The sequence below is a fragment of the Lissotriton helveticus genome, chromosome 1_1 (genome assembly GCF_964261635.1).
Source record: "Lissotriton helveticus chromosome 1_1, aLisHel1.1, whole genome shotgun sequence".
Lineage (NCBI taxonomy): Eukaryota > Metazoa > Chordata > Amphibia > Caudata > Salamandridae > Lissotriton > Lissotriton helveticus.
Genome location: NC_136057.1, coordinates 773,152,494 through 773,166,611, shown reverse-complemented (window position 1 = coordinate 773,166,611; position 14,118 = coordinate 773,152,494). Strand labels below are relative to the sequence as shown.

The window sequence follows — 14,118 nt, the reverse complement described above, 5'->3', positions numbered from 1 at the left end:
CAACACCCCCCCGAACGTAGTCTGGTTGCAGGAAATCCACCTAGTGTGCAACACATGTAGAGCACTAGACCAATGGAGATCTAAACTAGTGGCCCATGCTTGGTTTACCTCAGGGTCCAGAGGAGTTGGAAACATTTCCCTCTGGAGGTGGAACAAACCTGGTAGGATACACAGGGAAGATGAGCAGCTGTATCAGGCATATGGGAAGGGAAGACTGACTATTTTGATGGTGTATGTTCCCCCAACACTGCAAAACATAACCTTCGCAGACCTGGACAAAGTGTTGCTGGGGTCCCCAAAAGGAGAGCTCCTGACAGGAGAGGACTTTAACACAACATTGTGTGATCGGAGGGATCATTTTCCCCCCACGATGCCCACCACACAGACACTCTCGATTCTCTGACTACCTTACTGCCATGGGACTCGCCGATGTGTGGCGAACTCACAACCCGGATACATAACACTACACATTCCACTCGGGAGAACACAATAGTCTCTCAAGAATAGACTTCATTCTCACCCCGGCCGACCAAGTGGCAAATTTATGTGAGGTGTGACCCAGCGAGAGGTATCTCAGACCATTTCCCGATATGGCTGACCTACAGTATGGGTGCGCCACATCCCTGGAAGATCATCTCGATGTACCCCTCATACTAAAAAGTCACCGAGGTTAAAAAAGGGCTGATGCATACTGTGAAGCATTACAAATCCTATGGGAAGCCTTTAAGGTGATGGTCAGGGGGCAGGCACTCTCCCCAATGGTGGGACATAAAAAAGACAGGGGGGCGGCTATGGTGAAGTTAAAGAAGGCGATACAGGACCTAGAGGTGGAGCAAACAGGGGAGGACTCTGACATCCCCAGACACACCCTGGGTCTTAAGAGGGGGAGAACAAAGATGCAGCTCTTTCCTTGATCCAAGGACAGCTTAATATGGTTTGATACTCCTAGCAATGTGGTGTCTCAGTTCTATGCTGGGGACGGAACCTGGACGTGCCGGCAAAAGATGAAGTAAAATCAAAGCAGCATTCCGCTCTTGATCCAAAGACAGCTTAATATGGTCTGATACTTTTAGCATTGGTGCCTCAGTACTATGCTGGGGACGGACCCTGGACTGACTGGGATGCAGAAGCTTGCGCTGCTCCAAAAATTCAGAGAGTTGATTATTTAGCATCTTTCCGAGTTATGAAGTACACATTTATCTGGGTTGAGCAATGTAATTTCACTTGAGTAACAAAAATACATGAATTAAAAACTTTTCACTTAAGAGTGAAGAACCAGTGGAAATCAGATCAGCCAAGGTTTAAGTCTGCAAATTCAGCAGGTGGAGAAGGCGGGTCATATTCAAGAGTGCCAGTAACAATCTCTGAACAGCTGCTTCTGAAAAGACATCCACACTACACCATTTCTCAGGGACTCACTTTATTCAGAGTTGTCAATTAAATGGCCACTCTCCCAAATAAATGGCTCAAAGTCGAAACACATAAAACACAACTCCAACTTTCTTGACTAATAGTGGACTACAGTGGAGCTCTGTGGTTCCAGCTTCATCCATCTACATTCTCTCAGTTTGTTTGCTAACACAGACTACAGTCGGAAGGACTGAGATAAAGGCCAAGAGTGAGGTCTAGGTTGGGAAAGGGTTTAGCAATCTCATACAATTCTATCTATTCTTTTATCGTATTTGTGAAGATGTTGAGCTGAAAGATAAGAAACCCCACTGATCTTGCCCCGGTCATACCATTCTCAGAAATAAACTGCACCCCTATCATAGAAAGGGCTTGTCCCTGGTAAGCAGAGTTGAGAGAGAGATGGAGATTTTCTCTTGGGCTTGGAAAGCAAGCATATCCGGTAATCTTAAATATTAAAGCGTGGTTTTGAGGTGTATGGAACCTTCCCCAATGTTGCCCATTTCTGAGGAGTTCAAGTATTTGAAGTACGACGTTTGTGTCACTGGGAGAGACCTTATCTTTGTAGTGGGAAAATGTGTAATGTAACTGCGACTTCGTACTTACAATAATCAAATATTCTTTCCTACAATAGGAGAATCAAATTAGGCATTACAGGTTCAGTAAACCTTTAAGCCTTAGGAATTGTTGTCAATATCTATCTTCAGTGAATTTACAACAGGACTCTTACCAGTCATTTAACCCATAGTTCTTGCAGTTGTAGATGTGTTAATTCATTAGTGTTTCAAGAGTTTGATTATTATTCGCCTTTATCTTTTTATGCTGGAGTCCATGGAAATATTAACGTTATAATGCACAAAGTCCTTTATTTTTCTTTATGAATTAAGAAATTTGACACTTATGAGCAATCGTTCAAATGTATTTTAATTAAAATCAGCCAAAGGTATTTTACTCTTTTGCGCATAATCCAGTGGGCTTTTTCAAGGCTTATTAAAATATTTTTGAAAATGTTTGTCATAATATAAGCTTATCTTTTCAGAGAGGGTGTATCTCATTGTCTGGAAGAAGATGGCACAGTCTGGTCTCTGTATATCCCAGAAAACAGTACACTTGTGTTATGATACCGTATGTTATAACATTTCTGCCGGTCACTGTATTGTAAGGAAATGAATATAAAAAGCCACCATGTTTCGCGGAAGTTCTTTTTTTTTTATTAACGTCCCCACAGCGCGATTACATTTTAAACAGATTAAAGAAATAAATATTGTACAAATCAAATTATGAAAAGGCTTATTGAAAAAATTACTTTGAAAATCTGAAACGCTATATAATTTTCCTTACCTGATGCGTTGGTCACATCTACCATCTGGTACAGCTCTCAAGTATTTATAAATTGCTTCCTCTTTAGTCACATTGTTGAACCTTCCGTTTATAGCATTTGAAGATAATTTAGATAACGAAAGCATACTGAAAAGCTGAAAAGAGACCAATAATCGTAAAATATGATCTATGACAATTTTAAAACATTTACAAAATAGCCCATTTGCAGGGAAATAGAACTTCAAATGGACAAAGCAAAGAAACGTAACTGTCTTCTTCATTTCTAAAGATGCTACCATCTTCTGCCAGCATGATTGTTTAGACTAGTATCTTATTTATAACAATAATGAACTTAAGGGTGCCTAAAATAAACTTACCTAATCTTTCCATCTAAAAGCTCATCGCTGTCTCATCGACATTAGATGGCTTATATGAAAGGAGTATGATGGGTTCAGTACAGCTGCTGTGTGGTGGATGCCCATCTCACCGCGCACACCCACTACAGCAATGTATCTCCAATTAACACAGTCACACTAGAGACTATGTAGGGGAAAGAGGGCATTTCTATACCCTGTGCCAATATAACAAATTGTGAATTGAGCTTATCTGCTGCCTCAAGATTTTGACGACATCCACCTGGATTGCTACACTTCTTAACTTTTGCAAAGTTCCAAGGATACATCTTTTCGTCCGTTTCCTGCTCCCTAAAAATCCTTAACTTCTCCCTCTTTCTCTTCATGGTCTTATAGAAAAACGCGGTTGAAGAGCATTTTTAATTATTATTATTATTATTATTAATAACCAACAATGCTATGTGTAAAGCATTCCTGCGATCCATGTGGCAAGGTCTGCTCGATAGGAATACCCTTAACACAAAATGTGCAGTCATAGTTGCATATTTATAGCACTTTATACCACAGTAAAGCTATCGGTGTGCAATTCATACTGCCAGAAGCGTATATAGCGTAGATTATCACAGGGTGTGGCCATATGCATAGAGTATTGAGGCTGCTACAAGCGGGCTCTCAGGATAGTGCACGTTGGGGAGCTAATATGTTCACCGGGGTCGTCCAGTTGGCAGAGATATGTCATCAGAGGGGCCCAAATGTCATGTGCGCGGCTCGCGAGGTGCATGAAGTGCCAGTACTCAGTCAAGTGCAGCAGCGGTGCGTCCATTGGGGTGTAGGGGCGTAGCCCCACTAAGCCTGGTGGACGCACCTGCAGCTGCGACAGTCACAAGAGACTCAGAGTCAGAGAGAGCATCTAAAATGAAGCGCAGCACAGCGCTTCGGAATCGGGATCGGGATCGGGACAGACACGATGTAATCGGGAGTGCGCAGGGGGTGGGGCTGGCCTGGTAACCTGGGTAACAAATAATAACAACAAACACCTGCGACTCGAGTTGGACTCTGCTGCCTGCGCATGAGGCATTCAGGGCAGAAACTTGCCCGCGCATGCGCGTTACCGTCAATTGAATTGACCAGCACGGACCGAAGAAGGGGCCCAGGGGGGGTGCGTCTTTAACCCGTTGATTGAGAAGGCGCCGCGCCAGGGCGGGGAGTCTGTGTGCCCCCCTAGCCAATCCTGGCGCTTATGCAGCGCCAGGATTGGCTGGTCCACCGCGCTGAAGGACAGGCAATCCACTATTGGATGCCAGGCCCTTCATGGACATGGCCAATCACTGTGACTTCAGCATGTGAAGCCATTCAGTGATTGGCCATGGCCATTCCGATTCGGGGACGTGCGCGCGGTGTATTACTTAGTTAAGTTGCAAGTGGGGGTGGGGGCTCTCTCTGTCTCATCGCGACTCACCACGTGAGCAGCTTAGAGAGACAGAGAGAGACATTGTGCTGTGCAATTATTTGAGTCGACTAGACGACTACTCTAACTCTACTCTGAGAGTGACTAATAATCGACGACGTCATCAATCATCAATCCAGGCATCGAGTCGCCGGCGGGCTGACTGACTTCGAAAAAAGTAAGTGACGGACGGTGTGCAGCCAGGTCGCGCTTGGGGCCTTATTACTATATTTAACATGTCTAACGGGGCTGCATAAATCAGCGGCGACAGCACTCGGAACCCCACCTAGACTGCAATATGAGTGTTTTTAGCAGGCTTTCAGTTCGCTCTCATTCCACCAAGCTATATTTCTGTTGAATGCTTTGGTAGGACTTTTTCGCTTTAATTAAGGCCGCAGCTCACAGTGAAGGTTTCATGAGGCATATCTGGGGGACGCGAGGCCTTGCTTGGCTCGCATCCTCTTGACTGGTTGCAGTTTTCCTTCTGGCAGTAACATTGTATGTGAGTGTGTGTTTTATCGTAAACCCCCGTTCCCTGTTGTGCCACGGCCAAGCTTCCAGGATTATAAATGTGAATATTTTAAGGGCCTGTCAAGTTGAGGGATTACAGTCACGGACAGCTGATCGTTTTCCTTCTGGTAATCCCAGGTTAATGTTGACTTGCTTCTCCGTAACCACAGCCTGCCTCTTCATTTCCTTAAATGAGGCATAATGTCCTCTTGTGTTTCATAAGTTCAACAAGTAACACGGAGTACCTGTTTACATGGATTATTGGAAGTTTGGTGTGGATTACTGCCAATATGATTGAACGAGTCCCTTCACACAGGAAGGAATGCTGTGAGACCTCGTATAAAGGCAGAAATATCCTAGTGTTTAACAACGTTGCTAAATATTCCATGAAGGTAAATTGTAACCGAGGGGGGTGCGGACCGCACCGGGTGTCACCCCATCATGGGGTGACACCAATCTGGTTACGCTGCTCTGGCTCGCTGTGTAATAAAAACACAGCAGGAATACTGTAATTCTCACGGGCAGCATCATTAATTTCAGCAGCATGGCACCTGAGTGGCCTCGGGCGCTGCCGAGTCACCGCCGCCCCGAATTGCAAATGCCAGGGATGGAGACTGTCCAACAAATATTCCAAGACAGTACTCCAGTTGAATAACTATGCTTAGGGGGCGGAAGGGTAGTCGTGCTGTGATGCTTGCGCGGTATTACCCCGGCCGGCAGTAACTTTCACTCAGTGTACTTGTGAAATTGATCTCACCTTTAAACACTTCAAATGCCTTGGTGATAGCTCTCTCTGCTATAGAGTGTAAAATCATCCACCAGAAAGGGACCTCAGTGCTGTCATTCAAGGTCTTGTACTTTTGCATTCAGATCTCGGCAAAGTCTTGCTCTGCAGCCTCCAAAACTCTACATTGGCTCTTCTGTGGGACCATAGCATGCAAGGTAAAGGGCCTGAAAAAACCTATGAGCCCTCTATCATCATCTTAACAGAACTTCACTGGCTCCAATTGCAAGCTCCTCCCACCTTCAAGACTAGCAGCATTATCTACGAAGCCATCTCGACTGACACCTCTGCCTATCTGGCAGACCAGTTACTATCTCGAATGGCTTCCCGCACAATTGCAGAAAGGACAAACTTAGGTTCGAGACAAAGAAGTGCAAGAAAAAAAAGTGACATGCCTTCTCCATATGTGAACTGCCGGAGTCCCGAGAGGCCAGTTACTGTGCGGGTCAGTGGTTTCTGCTTTAGTTTATGTTGGCTGCCTGCAGGCCTTGCTGGGTCTTATGCACAGGACGGTGTTTTCGCCGATATTACACCAAAGTGGGGGCTGTTTGGGGGCACGTTAAATGGTTGTGCAGCATTTTGTTTTATTTGCTGCTCTACAAGTTTAAATGCACAATCGCCAACACCTGTACCTTTCAAAACATAATTAGAGCGTATGCTATAGCAGGCAGCAGCTTTCACACACCAGCGGTCGAAGGGTGCAGGCAGCGAGGGCAACTGACCTATCTATACTTAAAGTGAGTGGGGCAGGGCACCGTGGCCAAGAATGCAGAAAAGGGGCAATACAATTAATGAATGGAGCCAGGAAAGTGCTTCGTTGCCGGACGCTCCAGAGACGTTTTTTTTTTTCAGTACATTGCTTGAGCAGGTTTAGCTGCACCTTCCTGATCACCTTGTCTGGCAGTAACTACTAGACCAATTATACATTGATAGCTGCACGTGGACATCTGTGCTTGTGTCCCGAATGGGGTGCTAAAGTCAGCCAGGGTCAATGGCAGTTTACGGCGCCCTTTCGACCTCCAGAGACGCCAGCACAGGGGCTCTGGATCAATAATGCCTCTTGGTGCTATTAGCATACAGAGAAAGTTAGCTTTATAAAGTGTCAGTCCAAACGTCTGGGGTAGCGTAAGTAACATCATGCACGCTTTGATCCCAAATGATGCCACATGGCTAACCCGTTTTACCTCTGTTACCTTTTGAGTAAGGAAAGAGAAAGAAAAAGTTTACTAGAGAGGAAAATGCGACAATGGGAAGGAGGGAAAAAGCAAGAAAGAGGATAAAAGGGGAGAAGGAAGGAAAGAACATGAACCACACGTTCACAAAATTGTATTTTATGATGATTATCTGTGAGCTACTGCTTTTTACTAGGTTAGTGCCCTTCCATTTCTACCACTTTACAGCAGTTTTAAGATCTGAGTTTTTCGTTGCCCAAATTCGTGTGATGTCTGTTATTTATATGTTTTGCACTTCTTCATTGCTTGATTTTGCTTGCTAGAAAGTGTCACTCATAGTCGTTGAATGTCACTCATAATTACACTTCAATTATGAAAATGTCACACGTTAGCAATCGGACACCTTGGCAGCTATGGTACTGTGCATTCACGAGTTAGACCCAGTACCGGCTTGCACAGGTATGAGCAGGGGGGTGGGGGGGTGGAAGCCGACAGACTACAGGTTAAGCAATATTACATTTTATTTTTTTATTTTACAGAGTTTTATATAGCACAAACTTGACCCGAATCGGATATCATACAGAGTTTTATATAGCACGTACTTGACCCGAATCGGGTATCAGAGTGCTTTACATAGCACCAGTTGCATTACATGAAGACACATTCATTTTTTGATAGGCACGGGGAGATTAAGTTACTTGCGTAGAATCACAGGATGTTCAGCGTCATTGCCGAGACTCGAGTCCATGCGGCAAGTCGTGAGGGGGTGACACCATGAGTTACCCGCACCGGGTGACACCAACCCTAGTGACGCCACTGCACATATATAGAAAGAATCTTCACTCCTTAATTGCAGCTCATATTTGCTTATCACTGCTCATTTTCTTCAGGTGCAAATAAACGGATGCTATCTTTTCTGTGCACCTCACGGCCACGCATCTTTACAGTGTGCCTCTACTGCCACTATGTATTTCAGCTAATGTACCGTATTTGCTGTTTGTTGTTTTTGAATTTAAATAACAATGTTAACATAGGTAGCACACCCAAACGCCAGAGCATTCAGACTGAAGATTAGGCTTCAGTTTTACGGATAATGTTCAGGTCTCGGGCGAGTCTCCCTGTTGCAATGAGCACCGAGTTGAGAGTGCCGTGCCTAACTCACAAGGACTTTTGGAAGAAAACTCTTTTAACATCCATCAAACATCTTATCTCGATAACAAACAGTATGGAGATTATGACGGGACAGGGTATCATTTCATCTGTGCAACCCTGATAGCATTTGTGTGGTCTTTTCCGTATTGACGTTTCTTTAATTGATAACGCAGACCAGGGCGTCAACAAAGGGGATAGATCATCCAAATGATGCTACCATTGCATTTTAATCTTGTGTAACATATTGTGCACTGTCTACAGTTGTTATAGAATTATGGCAGATATAGTGTTTGGGATGAAATGACTGATTCTGTTTTATAATAATGTTGTATGTAATTTATATGCGAGGAAGATATTTTAATGTCTTTATGTGTCTCATCCACAGTTTCCTTGTCTTCTTATCCCTCCTCCCCCTTATTTTCCCTTTCCTTATGTCCTTACATTCTTCCTTACTTGTTTTAATCATTCCTTCAAATCATCCTTCCTCCCTTCCTTTTCCCCCCTATGCTCCCTCCGATTCCTTTTGTCTCTTGAAATTTCCCTGTTTCTCTTCCCTCCATCCTTCCTGCTTTTCTCTGTTCCTCTTTTCCTTGCTTGATTTGTTTCTAATTCTTTTCACATTGACGGCTCTATCTATACCATTCAATCTCTGACATTGCTCCTCTCTGGCTGTGTAAGCTCGAGGAACCATGGAAAAGTTCAACATTAATTCAGTCATTAGTCACTGGAAAAACGTTTCTGGTAGCAATTACTGTTTTAATCGTATGTACGAATTTTTAATCAACAGGCATGCTTTACTTTTAATTACTAAATTGGTAATTTCATTGGTATCACTTCTCAGAAATGCAAAGAGATGGGGCTGCGCCAGCTCCTCTGTAAACGTGCAGTTAACAGTCAGAAACATGGTGGCATTTCATTGTCAGGCAGATGTTGTGCTTCTTAGCATCTTACATGCCTATCAAAGTTCTGAACCGAAGACTCAAGGTTCGAGGGGGCCACACTTGATATGGTGGCAGTACGGAATTGCAGAGATTGGTGCATGAACGTTAGAGATTCCACTTGATGTGTGGTTCACTTACAGTGGGGCCTGCTAACTGACAACCCACTGGAATTATGTGACTGTGCGGCTGCAGCAATGTTAGCATATTTATAGATTTGCTCCATTTGCCTCATAATCCATCATCTGTTACATAATCGGCAGAGTTTGACCAATAAATATTTGTTTCTAGGTAAAACAGTTCCAAAGTTACTAAAAACGCATCTGCACGTGATTCCTCGCAGTAGTAGGACTTTTGCGCGGTCACCTTTCTGTTTATCGTTATATTTGGGAATTGAACAGTATTACTGAGGTGCACCCAATGCCCAGACAGTGTTAAGAAGTGTAAAAGTACAAAATAACGAAGTAAATCTATTAAAAAGTGTGCAGCAAACCCGCAAAACTATCCTTTTCTTCATATTATTGCACTGCACCTTATACGTTGTACTTTGATTACTGACAGGTTTATCAGCAAACAACAAGAGGACCCCAACCTCCTTTGCTGCTCTTTCATCCCGGCTACAACCCAGCAAACACCAGTGTTAAAGAAAGGTAAGGAAACTGATGCTATATATTTTTTTACATGGGAGTTAGGGCTATGTATCTGGTCACTCTCCAGGCCCTCAAGCAGTGTCTCTTTCAGTGCCTCCAGCAACCACTATGGCACAGAGAGGCAGGAGGCAATACGGCTGTATTTAAGCAGTCATTTTGTGGGAAGGGGAGCTGTTGGAGATGTACATTGTTTCCCTGTTTTCCCCTGGTGTGCCATTCGTTACTCTACAGTCTTATAGAGTCGGAAGGCCGTAGGGGAAGACGGTGGACTTTTCTTCAAGTTCCTGGCGCTCCTGCGGAACGAGCCTGGCAACCATTACACTGCTGTGCAACTTCTTCTACTCTTAGAGCTGAGATTTCCATGAAAGTCTTATAGTCTGAATTCAGCACCTGAGCATAATAGGGCGGAATGTATGAAGCTCTGTGGTTATACTGAATAAGCAGCTACCTATGTTATGCCATCTATTAATGTAATAACTGCACTTTCACAATTGCTTTATTAACCTTCCTGCTTTCTCAAATTTGCTTGAAAATGCACGATTTTTCTTCAAAATTTTCTCGGGGTGGGGGGTAACCCCCCCCCCCCCAAACCCCCCTTCTGGGGATCGGGCTCGTCGCTGCGCTCGCTCGCAACGGTGCTGTATGACAATCACTTTCCGCCCCACCACTTTAAAATCTCACCCACCGCCCCTGGTCAAGTGTGTTTGGCAGTGTGCTGCATCAGCGTGTTAGCTAATGGTGCTGGTTTAACCACCCTACGCTTTGCCAACAGCAGCAACATCGCCACTACGCGGCGACTGGCATCGGGGATTGCTGTAACATAGCCTAATAGGCATGCGGGCGGGTCTGGCGTAATGGAACGGTACATATGGTTAATTAAATCAAAGCCTTTGCTGTTAGGGAAGCACTTTAATAAACGCAGTGATTTGTAAGCTTAGCTTGCATTTAGGACAGAGGTTCTAATACAAAAATGTGTGTGTTTGCAAAACGTAACAATTTGTGGCGTTTTGTAATGCTCGCTGAATGCTCCTTCATTACATGAAAATACATGCAGGAGAACAGAAGCAAAAGTGTTAATTTTATTTTGTAATCAAAGAACGCCCCCCTAAAAACCTCTCGCCAATATTGAAAGTGCACCTGCAGATCCATGTCCTTGTATTTGTACATACTGGTGCAGATTTACAACGTCCAGGAATTCACTAGACCTTATAGAAGTAGACCTGAATACCTGTAACAGTTGCAGGCATGCAAGCAGAATCTCAGCATCATTTTCTGAATTCTATTTTTCTAATGAGTATATATATTAATGCACATATTTATGTAGCAACAATCTGCAGAGCAAGTGCAAGTTCACTTGTTTGAAAAATTATTTTGTTCCTCTTGCACCGCACCCTCCACTCCCCGAAGAAACTCCCTTTCCACCCTGGAAAAAGTTTCACTCCTGCACTGGTCAGGACTGCATTTAAACGCTTTCCAGGTGGGAGCGTTGGGGAGAAGCTCGTAAATAATTAAACATGTAAATGTGTACTGTGCTCAAATTCCCACCTACGTCCAGCTCTTGTGAGATCTGCTCCCTTGAAAATCTTCATGCGAGTAAATCCATTCATGAGTGAAAAACACTTTATGTAACCCAAACTTCCAGGCATAGATAAGCCATTACATTTGTCAGTGTAACAAGACTTTGCAAATTTTATCTAGTTGTAAAATGCATATGTCCTGTCACTGATCTAGCACTTCGTATGTGTCTGCACTTATGGCAAACAAGGGAACTATGGCACAGTGAGAAGATGTGATCTGCTCAATAATTACACAAGGTGGTCAAGTGGGGGTGATTTCCTTAAGCCTCAGTTGGCATCCTAAGCACTAGGTCACAAGTAGAATCATTACTTACTTAACATTTTGTGAAATCAAGTAAATGCTTAAACCTAAATTTGCCAAAGCATTACACAAGGCACTTCATCACAAACTATGGTGTAAGGCTATAACCTAAACTCACCAATAATCGAAACTCTGGCATAATGAAAGTTCTAGTATATGCAGAGCCACAGCATATTCAGAAAGCTGGCCTAAACGGAGGACATCCATATACAGAGCCTCAAAACTGCATGGCCTGGAGGTCCAACATGGGGGACACATGAACTCTATCAGCTTGCTGCTCTTACCATCTGCCTACTATCCACCCAATCATGCAGTTGTTCTATCCTCGATGGTGGGTCCACAGAAGAGAAGCTTGGAGGTCACAGCCACTGCTTGCTGAGCCCGCCCAGCACAGTGCTCCGCTGATGCCGCCATCGCACCTCATAGGCTGGAGCAGGATGGGGGCCAGCAGCTCTGGCCTGCATTGCACCAAATTGGAGGCAGCATCACCTGACACCGCTGGCCCCTCCTGTGGGTCGGCCTGACAAGGGGGGTGGAGGGCCGTGGTGGATGATGGGAGGCTCCCTTTCAGAAGGCCTGAAAGCCTACTCCTGGGGGTGAGTCCGAGGTCCTGGTGCTCACGTGGCTACCGCAGAACTGCTTTCCTGGCCTGCTTGGCACCCTCATGACTGCAGCAGCCTCGCTGGTGAATCAAGGGCCGGGAAAGGTTGGGGAAGCCCTCTGATTGATTGCAGGGGGCTCCCTGGTGACTTGTGCTGTGTCCTGTGAGGCCGCAGGGAGGGGGCATACAGAGGTGAGACCCATGCTTGCAGGAGTGGGGCCCATATGCTGAAGCCCAGGCTCCAAACCCAAGGGCTTGAGAACTTTATCTGACTGGGAAAACTTTGCTGCCTGGTTGGCCCACCATGTTGTGGTTGTAGTACTAAATGGATTACCAAACCCGCTCTATAGATTTGATCTCCTTGTCCCGTGACCGGAGCCTTATGATAGTGGGCTCCTGGGTGCAACTTCACACCTATTGTGATGGAGCATGGGTCAGACACACCAACAAGGTTTGACACAGTCAGAGTGTTGCGTTTGTAGTTCTTGTGTCCACTACAGGACACCTTATCTGATGCGCCTATCTGTGTCCCTGTGAGGACACCGTACCAGCTGTGAGGTCACCAGCTGGGAACTGTCAGAATTGACAGTTGCCAGCTGATCGCCAAGCTGACTGCAGTTACGCTCCGTGTCTGTTGGAGCACACGTGCTGGCTTTCTATAATAAAGGAATTTACTACGTAAATCGAGTGATTCTTTACAACACAGAGGTTTTACCTTGAGTCTTAAGGCCTGATTACGATCTAAGCGAACAAGTTACTCTGTCACAACGGTGACGGATATCCTTCCTGCTGAAATCGAAATCCCATTATATCCTATGTGATTTTGATTTCAGTGGATGGGATATCAGTAACCCATCCGCCGAGATGTTAATAAGGCCCTTAGGCTTTTTTTTTCTGGAAGCCAAAATCCTTCGGCGGTGCAAGGGAGCATTCTGTATCACAAAGGCAGGCCCGTTTTTGCCCATCCATGCCCAGACAGGACCAGGGGAAAGCCACTATGTTGGGCTTGCCACATACTCTGCAAAACAGCTTCACACATTGAACCAGGTAACATATCTCCCACCTCATGAAGTGCTAGTAATAATTCAGAATAGGATACTAAATCAGAAGGGGAAAGGGGCAGCTAAGTCTCTCCAGTCGCCCCCTGAAAAAATAACACTTATGTATTGAAGATGATTTACTTGAACAATAGGCCGTTGGTAAAACAAAGCATAGAGATCTTTGAAACATTATGCTCTGAACAACCTATTGTCTTTTAATAATTGAAACAAGACTTACTAATACATTAGGCCCTTCTTTGTTAACGGCTGTCCTTGAAGGCTACTGTACATTGAATGTTATTCGGAAACGGGGAACAGTGGGAGGTGGAGCACTCCGCCGTTATAAAACAGTCCCTTGATGCATCTAAAAATTGAGATTGACCCGATACAGGACTCAAATTTTCTTCTGCTCAAAGACTAGTGGGCAATGCTTCAGTAGCAACACTGCTAGACTATCGTCCCCCACACTATGTCAAATGTTCCTATGAATTTTTACAAGATTTTTTTTTGCCAATGAAAAAATTTAGTAACTTACTGCTAATTCGAGATTTGAACTGTTGGACAGATGTGCCTATTATATGTCCAGTTTTTTTTTATTAATGAATACCCTAGAGTTAACACAATTTATAAAGGACTCCACATACTGTACAGGGCACATACTTCACTTTGTCTGGTCACAAAAGATCTGCAAATAAACTGTGGTATCGGAACTTGTGGGTGGTCTGACCATATGACGATTCATATCTCGCTCAATATATACTGGGCGAAGATATGTCCATTAGCATCTTCATGGTGGACCCATACGCAAGATTATGTGAAGTACAAAGTGATCCACCCAAACTAGCAATGTCCCCAGTGCAGTGTCT

The 14,118-nt window shown here is 44.5% G+C and overlaps 1 protein-coding gene across 6 annotated transcripts in view; it reads right to left on the bottom strand.

The window, feature by feature from the left end:
• Nucleotides 1–14,118, bottom strand: part of ASZ1 (ankyrin repeat, SAM and basic leucine zipper domain containing 1) — a 2,002,188-nt gene that overhangs the window by 971,074 nt on the left and 1,016,996 nt on the right. For all 6 annotated transcript variants that reach the window (XM_078674339.1, XM_078674340.1, XM_078674338.1 and 3 more), the window contains one exon: nt 2,749–2,882. In XM_078674339.1, coding sequence (XP_078530465.1) covers nt 2,749–2,882 — 134 coding nt within the window. The remainder of the gene's footprint in view (nt 1–2,748; nt 2,883–14,118) is intronic.